We start from the raw sequence: 8,958 nt of genomic DNA on the forward strand, positions 1-8,958 counted from the left end.
AGTGGCTCTTAGCCACAAGGAATAGATAGGAACTCTCAGTCTGGGGCAAGGGATGCTCTGTATTCTTGGTGCCTGGGGGGGGGGGCAACAGTGGAAGGGCTTCTAGTATCCTGGCCCCACTGATGGACCTCCTGATGGCACCCGGTATTTCTGGCCACTGTGTGACAGAGTGATGGACTGGATGGGCCATTGGCCTGATCGAAGATTGGCTTCTCCTATGGTCTTATGGATAAGCATATGGAGCAGAGGTCCATTCAGTGGCTCTTAGCCACAAGGAATAGATAGGAACTCTCAGTCTGGGGCAAGGGATGCTCTGTATTCTTGGTGCCTGGGGGGGGGGGCAACAGTGGAAGGGCTTCTAGTATCCTGGCCCCACTGATGGACCTCCTGATGGCACCCGGTATTTCTGGCCACTGTGTGACAGAGTGAAGGACTGGATGGGCCATTGGCCTGATCCAACATTGGCTTCTCTTATGTTCTTATGTTTCTGCCTGTGATTTAGCGGTTTTTGGACTTTCCCCCCCTTTTCTCTTTCTTTGGTCCACATAGGAACACCTTCGTACTGGAATACTGTGGAGAAGTGCTGGATCACAAAGAATTTAAAGCACGCGTTAAAGAGTATGCCCGAAGCAAGAACATCCATTACTACTTCATGGCGTTAAAAAATGACGAGGTGAGCATCCGTTCTCCCTGTGCATCTGGAAGACTGTAACATGAATAAATGAGATGCCGGAATGAAGTTCTCAGCAGAGAGACTTGGCAGCTGGGGAAGCCGTGATTCTTTTTCTGATGCTCTTTATTTAGGGGAGAGAGGGTTGCATTTATAATTGCACAAAATGGCGATATAATATTCCCACCATCTTCTTTCGACCACTTGTTTATTATATATGCCTGTATTGTAACTCTGATCTAAGAACAAACTGCCCTTAATAAATATGCAGTATTATTTATATGCTTTTAATGCATATTGTCTCCAGTGGTCCCTCTAAGCTGTGGAGTCTTGTGAGCAAAAATGGTACTTTGTGAGGTCCTGGCATTAAAGTTGTGAGTGAGCGATTTGGCGACTGCATAAATTAGTTTGCTCCGGAGCCCTCCTTCCTGACCAAAGACAAAAATGTATGAGCCAGAGGCTAAGAAACTGTGAGCCAGCTCACACTAACTCAGCTTAGAGGGAACGCTGATTGTTTCCCATATTTAATTCTCACCTGTTGTGTGCATGTCTATCATAAGAATATTTTGAAATGTCTTACTTTCTGTGTTGTGGGAACTGGGTATTTCCAGCACTGAACTACTAGTATATAAGCACATAATTAAAGTAAATGGAATCATTTTTGTAATGCATAGCATTTCCCCTTAGCACAGAATTGTACGTAGGTGGAATTCCAGTTGTAAGCCATGTTTGACTATAAGGTAAGATGCAGTTCTAAAGTGGGGCATGTAAATGCTGTCTTTCATTTCCCTTCCAGATAATAGATGCCACTCAGAAAGGAAACTGCTCACGTTTCATGAATCACAGCTGTGAACCAAACTGTGAGACACAGAAGGTGAGTTGCAGGATGAAGCCCTGTGAATCTGTGGCTGATGAATGCATCATTCTCATATAGCAACGGCCCAAATGCAAATACACAAAACGTGTGTGGATGGCTCTGTGTGGCTAGAATGCTCTGCATATTATATTCATTATTATAGAATCATAGAATGTTAGAGTTGGAAGGGACCTTGCAGGTCATCTAGTCTGCACTCTGCAGGACCATAGCCGAAAGATAACCCTACAACATACCCGGAAGATGGTCGTCCAGCCTCCGCTTGAAAACGTCCAGCTGCTGGTTTAGTACTTTTTCCCCACCATAGAGAACAATGGAGGGAATAGGGGCAACCTGTTTGGGGGCCCGCAGAATTGGACCCCCTGGTCCAATGTTCTTCAAACTTGGTTGGTATCTTGGGGAGAGGCTCCAGCAGCTACCCTGCGAGTATGGAGCCTCTCCCTCAAACCCCCTCCCCTCCAGCCCCCAGAATATACCCTATGTTTTCGCCATTGACTTCAATGGCCCATAGGATATAATGGGTCTGAAACGGACATTCGGCTGGCCAAAGACTCCTGAATTGGCTCCTATTGCCGAAATTGACATGCAGGAGTCTTTATGCTGGCTGAAATTGATTCTGCCGAATTCTGCCGAATCCGAATCGGGCCGAATTGTTTTCTATTGCACACCCCTAGTCCTCGTCCCTTCCGTAGAGAGAGATCAAGATGGGTAGCTGTGTTATTCTGTCTGAAAGAGCAAGAGTCCAGTGGCACCTTCAAGACTAACAACATTGGTGGCAGGTATCTGAAGAAGTGAACTACCACAGTTGGTGTAGTGGTTAAGTGCGCGGACTCTAATCTGGGAGAACCGGGTTTGATTCCCCACTCCTCCACTTGCACCTGGCTGGATGACCTTGGGCAAGCCGTAGTTCTGATAAGAGCTGTCCTTGAAAAAGAGCCGTTTCTGTCAAGAGCGCTCTCAGTCCCGCCTACCTCACGGTGTCTGTTGTGGGGAGGGGAAAGGAGAGGATTTGTAAGCCGCTCTGAGACACCTTTGGGTAGTGAAGGGCGGGGTATAAATCCAATCTCCTCCTCATGAAAGCTCCTACCCTTCCACGAATGTTGTTAGTCTTTAAGTCTCTATAGTTACCTGCTAGAGGTTTTAAGCAAATTGCAGTTCCTCTGGTGTTCATTAAAGATGGCTGGGGCTTCCTGGAAATAATACGATTAAGTATCTTTTAATTTTATCTGGATGAACTGGTGCAATCATGCAGCCATCTCTTCTAATATTGGTTGGGTGGTGAAAGTCTTTAAGGCACTACTGGACTCTTGCTTTTTTGTCCCTGCCATCTACATCAGTGGTTCTCAACTGGCGGTATGTGTACCACCCATGGGACGCAGAAGAAGTCTAGGTTAAGAGGCAGAGTTTTCGTAACAGTTACTAAGATCGTCCGTTCCCCCCCACCGCCTATGTGCACCTGCATATGCGATGTGCCATCTCCTGCCGACCCTGCCTGGCACAGATTATCCATCTGTGACCTTCCAGCATGCTGGCAGTCACTTTAAGCCACTTGCCGTGTCTCCTAATCCCCTGTTCTCCTGCCCACCTGCAGGTGTCTTTGATCCGTTGATCCTCGCCGACTCTGCTTGCCAAGTCTTATCCATTGCAGTTTATTTATTTATTTATTCAATTTCTGTACCGCTCCATCACGGAGGCTCTGAGTGGTTTACATGGGCATTTATAACTTTCTAACTAGGGCCACACAATGTATAGGGAAGGTGAGTGCCTACGGGGCACCATGCCGGCTTCTTTTTGATATTCTTCTTTCTGTGGCTTCCTCGTGGTGGGTTCTATCAAAAATTTGCAGTTTTCTGCATCCTTGAAGCTTATTGCAAACGATAGATATAATAAATTAATGCCTGTAACGTCCTTGGGGAGGAAAGCTGGCTTGTTGGGTTTTGTTTTTTTATCATGGGGGGACCCAGGCTCTTTGACAGAGCGATTGGTGGGACATAAAATGCCAAAGGCGGAGAACCGCTGGTAGACATGATGGACTTTTTTCTTTTTTAAAAAAGAGTTTTATTAGTTTATATATAGAAAGGGGGGAAGGGGAAAAAAAGGGTACAGAGTTCTCTACAAAAAATCCAATTTAACATTCTGCATGCAAATCTTCTCCTGAAAGTTTCACAACTATTATAACCATCTTTCTTATTGTTCTTCATTTAGTCTTAGTTTCTTAGTACTTATGTCTACCAGTCATAGAACGCCCTCCACGGTCCCATAAATTCTTCTTCCATTTTTCCTTTTAGTATATTTGTCAGTCTGTCCGTTTCAGCACATTCCATAATCCTCATTATCAACTCATTAAGCGTTGGGATTTTCAATGTGTCCTCCATGTCGTTGCGAATAAGATTCTGACTGCTGTTATGTAAAATAAAAATATCTGTGGTTCTTATCTAAGTCATCTGCTAGACAGTTTAACAGGAATGTTTCTGGCTTAAAAATTATTGTAATATTCAGGTGGACATTTTTCTTGATCCAACAAGGAGGTTCTTATGAACTGGAGCTGCTGTTGGGAAGTAAACCTTGACATCATCTGACTCTTCCACGCTGGAGAAAATGAATGCATTTCAGTGTTCCCAGTATAAGTAGAATGCTGCGATTTGCAGACATGCAATGAAAACAAGTTAGAAATAAAGCAGATTTCTGCTTTGCATGGTTTCCCTTTGTAACAGCGTGATGCCAGGTATTCCAGCTGTGCACAGCTGTTTTTGGAAAGCACATTGATGTTAAAATGACATGCTGCAGTTAGTGTACTAAGCATATTATTTGTTTCGCTCTCTCCTACCTCAGTGGACTGTAAACGGACAGCTGAGAGTCGGCTTTTTCACCACCAAATTGGTCCCATCGGGCTCTGAGCTAACGTTCGACTACCAGTTCCAGAGATATGGGTATGTGCTTGCCTTCAGTTAATTGCTTCGTTACCTTGTATTTTCAGGAGGGTGGCCATGTCGCTCTGCAGTAGGACAGCTAGGTTTGAGGCCAGTAGCACCTGAGAGACCATCAGGATTTTGGGGTAAAGCTTTACCCTGAAAATCATGTATTTTTAATAGAGAGGTACATCGCCCTAATTCTAAATAACTGTTACCATCATTCCAGGGTGGACTCCTTCCGACCTCTTAAGAGAATCAAGTGCTTCCTTTCTAAAAGAAATAATAAAATGAGATGCCTGGACTTTCCAAACTTCACTGTGTGTGGGAAGTCTCCTTGGTCTTGAGTTGTCTGAACAGGGCAGAATTACAGGCATTGAATACACTCCAGAGCAGTTTCTGCTTCTGTGCATGAGAGACTAAACCATGGATTCAGTTTTCAAGGGAGTTCCTTACCTGAGTAGCCCAGGCTAAGCCAGATCCCATCAGATCTCGGAAGCTAAGCAGGCTAGTATTCAGCTTGGCTAGTATTTGGAAGGGTGACCTCCGAGGAATACTAGGGTCGTGGTGCAGCGGCAGGCAGTGGCCAACTACCCCTGCAGCGTCTCTTACCTTAAAAACAAGTCTAGCTAACTACCTAGTGGTTCATAACGCTAAAAGAGCTAGAACTTCTGGCTGCCGGACAATCTTAGGATCTCCTGCCTACTTTACACACAAGGCCATATGATTATTATATTATGATCGTTACTATTCTCTGTGCAGGTGGGTCACCATGTTGTTCTGGAGCAGTAGAACGACATCTGAGTCCAGTGGCACCTTTGAGACCAACGAAGTTTTAATTCTGGGTATAAGCTTTTGTGTGCATGCATGTATCCGAAGAAGTGGGCATGCACATGAAAGCTTATACCGAGAATAAAAATTAAACTATAAAAACACTAACATTTAGAATACCATAAAAGCCAAAATGATTAAAAACGGCTGTCCTATCGGCAGACTGCAGTAGTTTGAAAACGTTTTGTCCATCTGCAGGGTACTTGCAGATAGAGCTGAGGGGGGGGCCAGATGAACCCCCGGGGGGGGGGGGCGCTCCAAGGTAGTGCCCAAGAGAATTGTACTTCTTTAGAGGCCCCTCTGGCCTCCAGTGGACACACTAAGCAACAAGGCAATCCCCAACTCCTCTAAATTACTTTGGAAGCTTTTAATTGGGGTACATTCTGTGGCTGTCTGGATGCATAAACCAGTACTGTGAGGCAGAAACAGAATCGTTCATAACTGTGGCCAAGGGGATGGTTTCTTCCAGGGGTCATTTCATAGAAAAAGAGGTGCAGGCGCTCATTAGCATAACTTATTTGCATAGGCCACGCCCCCTGACATCACCGGAAGTGTGTCAGAAGGCAACACCCACCGCTCAGGCTCCACTGGACTGTTTTGGATTGCTAGCTATTGGGGGGGGGGGGAACGTGCAGATCGGCCCTCACAGAGGAGGGAGCTGTTTATACAACAGGCCTGATTAACCAATCAAGAGTATGGATGGGCAGGAACTGGCTCACGAACTAAAGTTTGTGACTAATGTTAGCCAATTTGTGGTTCATGGACTTTCACAAAGTTTTAGTAATGTTAGTGGTGACTTGTGAACAGAGATAGACTGGTGCTGACCAATTAAATTGTTTACAAAACTCCAAGGCAACAGGGGGGTGGAATTATCCAGCCTTGGAAACACCAATGGGTCCCTCCAAACCTTAACAGGCTCTGCTGGCCGCCAATCACAAAGTTCCCATTCTGCTCTATGGGCTCAGAACGCATATTCATCACCTCTGCACATACCCTCTTCTTTGTTGGCTGGTGAACTGCGAGAGAGGCACGGAGCTAGCAGAACAGAGTTATTACTTTGTTTTCTGCTTGTGATTTGCTCTCTGCTGTTGGGTAACTCAGCTTAGAGGGAACATTGGTGTTCCCGTCCCGTCCCCCGATACTCATTACTTGGGAGATTTAACCTCAAGGGCAGGGTTGGAACTTCTGGTGCTGTCCCACGAACACATGGAGCTGGCTTATTCTGTATCGATCCATCAGGGTTAATATTCTCAGATGGGCAGCAGCTCTCCAGGGTTGCAGGCTGAGGCCTTTCCCATCACCTACCGCCTGGTCCTTCTAACTGGAGATTCTGTCGGGGATTGAACCTGGGACCTCCTGCATGCCAGGCAGAGGCTCTTCCGCTGAACCACTACCCCCACCCCCACCCCGTGTCAATGACAGCAAGTTTCCACTCTGTTGAAATGTGCATGGTAAAGAGAAAGGAATGTTAAGAGTCAGATGCCCGTCACAGGCATCTCAGTTGTGATAGTTAAGCAACCAGGGGCAGATCTTGGCGTAGAACTTGGAAGAGTCTGGAGTGTAGTTGTCTTCGCTTCTAAGCCATTTCTCCCAGATGCAAGGAGGGTATTGTGTGTGTGTGTTTGTGCATAAAATTTTTAAAAGCATATGTTTGCTTGCTGTATATTAGTAGATTTGTCTCTCCACACACTGTCAATAAAGCATGAAACTGTTGTTCTTCCAGAAGTATTGTAAAACTTCCCTCTATGTTCGTTCCAGGTCAGTAGGATAAGCTAGGAACAGGTGGTTCTGCTTTGTAATGGATTTTTATATCTTTCCTTTTAAACCATTACCTTCCTTGAGCTCTTGGGATAGGATGGGCGACAAGGTGATGAAAGCTGTGCCTTATGTTACAAAAACAATCCGCCTAAGACTTCCGTCTTTCCTGTGCTGATGGGTCTCTTATTCAAACAGCAAAGAAGCTCAGAAGTGTTTCTGTGGCTCCACCAACTGCCGAGGCTACCTTGGAGGAGAGAACAGAGTCAGCATCAGAGCCGCCGGGGGCAAAATGAAGAAGGAGCGGTCTCGTAAAAAAGATTCGGTGAGTGTGGGGCGAGGAGGGGGCCCGAAGGAGACACCTCTTGTTGCTTCATGCTGGGGTCTCCGTGTGTGCCTTCGGGGTCATGGCCCCTCCTGACCGTCAATCAGAGAAGCTTTGATTGATGGGTACACGGGAGAGGGCCTTTTTGGTGGCAGCCCCCATGATCATGGAACAACCTCCCCTATGAGTTGCATCTGGCCCCCTCACTTTCCAATATTTAGGAGGCAGTGGAAGGTCGTTTTTTAGCTGTTGTAGATTTCCCGGGTTACATGGCCGTGGTCTCGGCATTGTAGGACCTGACGTTTCGCCAGTAGCTGCGACTGGCATCCTCAGAGGTATAACACAGAAAGACGGAGTACTCTCTACATCAAGGTGAGAAGAAGAAAAATGGTAGGCAGGTAATTTATATCTACTCAGGAAGGTGGGGTAGGGCTGAACTCCTACAAGATAATGACTCAGCCCTACCCCACCTTCCTGAGTAGATATAAATTACCTGCCTCTCATTTTTCTTCTTCTCACCTTGACACAGAGAGCCCCTCCATCTTTCTGTGTTATACTGGAGAAACGTCAGGTACTACAATGCCAAGACCACGGCCACACAGCCCGGAATGTCTACAACAGGTGATGAACTCCGGCCGTGAAAGCCTTCGCCAACGAAGATAGTTTTATTTAGGTCTGAAGTTCAGTAGCACTTCTGAGTAGTGATTTCAAGTTTTGGTATTTTGTGTGTATGTGTTTTATTTGATGCGCTTTTATCTATGTTAGTCAGCTCCCTTGGGCTCCGCAAGGAAAGGGGACTAACAAGTGCTATAAATAAGTGATAATGTGGTGATGTCTTAGAAGCAGGCAGAGGGAAAATTAAAGGCCCGCATCAGTCACTAAGTGATTAAAAAAAAGGCCAAGGCCGAAGGTGCAATTAAAGTAAAAATATATGTTTTATTACTCAGCTAAAAATTCCCTGAGTGTTTTGCCGACACTCTTCACCAGGGGAATCTGTTAGTCTTTTCAGTGTTCCTTCAACAAGAGTACCAGCTGGGCAGCCAAAAATAAAATATATTTTTACTTCCACCATCAGGCAGAGGCTGGCTTTCCATTCATTGACCTGTCCAAAAGTCAAGCCAATGGTAGGTGATCCTTTTGTGAGGATCGAAAAATCTTTCTCCAGATCTACAGGTTCACTGAGTCAGGGCCAAACGTGAAGTGAAGGAGGAGGCACCTTTTTGTTCAGTTTGAGAGACGGAGGATGGGTGGTTGACAGAGAAAGGGGGCTCTATGGGTGAGGGAAATCTACAGCCACCTTCCCTTGCTTGCCTCCCCTGCACTAGGGGCCCTTTGATCCCCCGGCTGGTCCCCTTAGCAGAAAAGTTACCATAAGCAGAGGTCATTTCGGGGGGGATCGCAGTACCCCCGGGTGAGGTACGGGGGGCGGGGCACATGACGAAGCCCCGCCCCCCGCTTCCGGCCCTCATTCAGCCAGGAGGAGGCAGGAGAAGAGGGAGGATAAGTTGCTTCCTCCCTGCCTCTCCCCACCCCTGCCTGCCTGGGGCCAGGGAGGGCCTTAGCGGGGCTTCCTTGCACTCCCGCCGGCCTTGCA

The 8,958-nt window shown here is 46.5% G+C and overlaps 1 protein-coding gene across 1 annotated transcript in view; it reads left to right on the top strand.

The window, feature by feature from the left end:
• The window catches only part of SETD2 (SET domain containing 2), a gene marked incomplete at its 5' end in the record, with an annotated part of 82,919 nt that overhangs the window by 14,288 nt on the left and 59,673 nt on the right, over nt 1-8,958 (top strand). Inside the window, 4 exon segments of the mRNA XM_015422740.1 lie at nt 550-673; nt 1,467-1,544; nt 4,377-4,474; nt 7,238-7,364. Coding sequence (XP_015278226.1) covers nt 550-673; nt 1,467-1,544; nt 4,377-4,474; nt 7,238-7,364 — 427 coding nt within the window.

Source organism: Gekko japonicus, unplaced genomic scaffold, assembly GCF_001447785.1.
Source record: "Gekko japonicus isolate JY-2015 unplaced genomic scaffold, Gekko_japonicus_V1.1 scaffold2985, whole genome shotgun sequence".
In the NCBI taxonomy this organism is placed as follows: Eukaryota; Metazoa; Chordata; class Lepidosauria; order Squamata; family Gekkonidae; genus Gekko; species Gekko japonicus.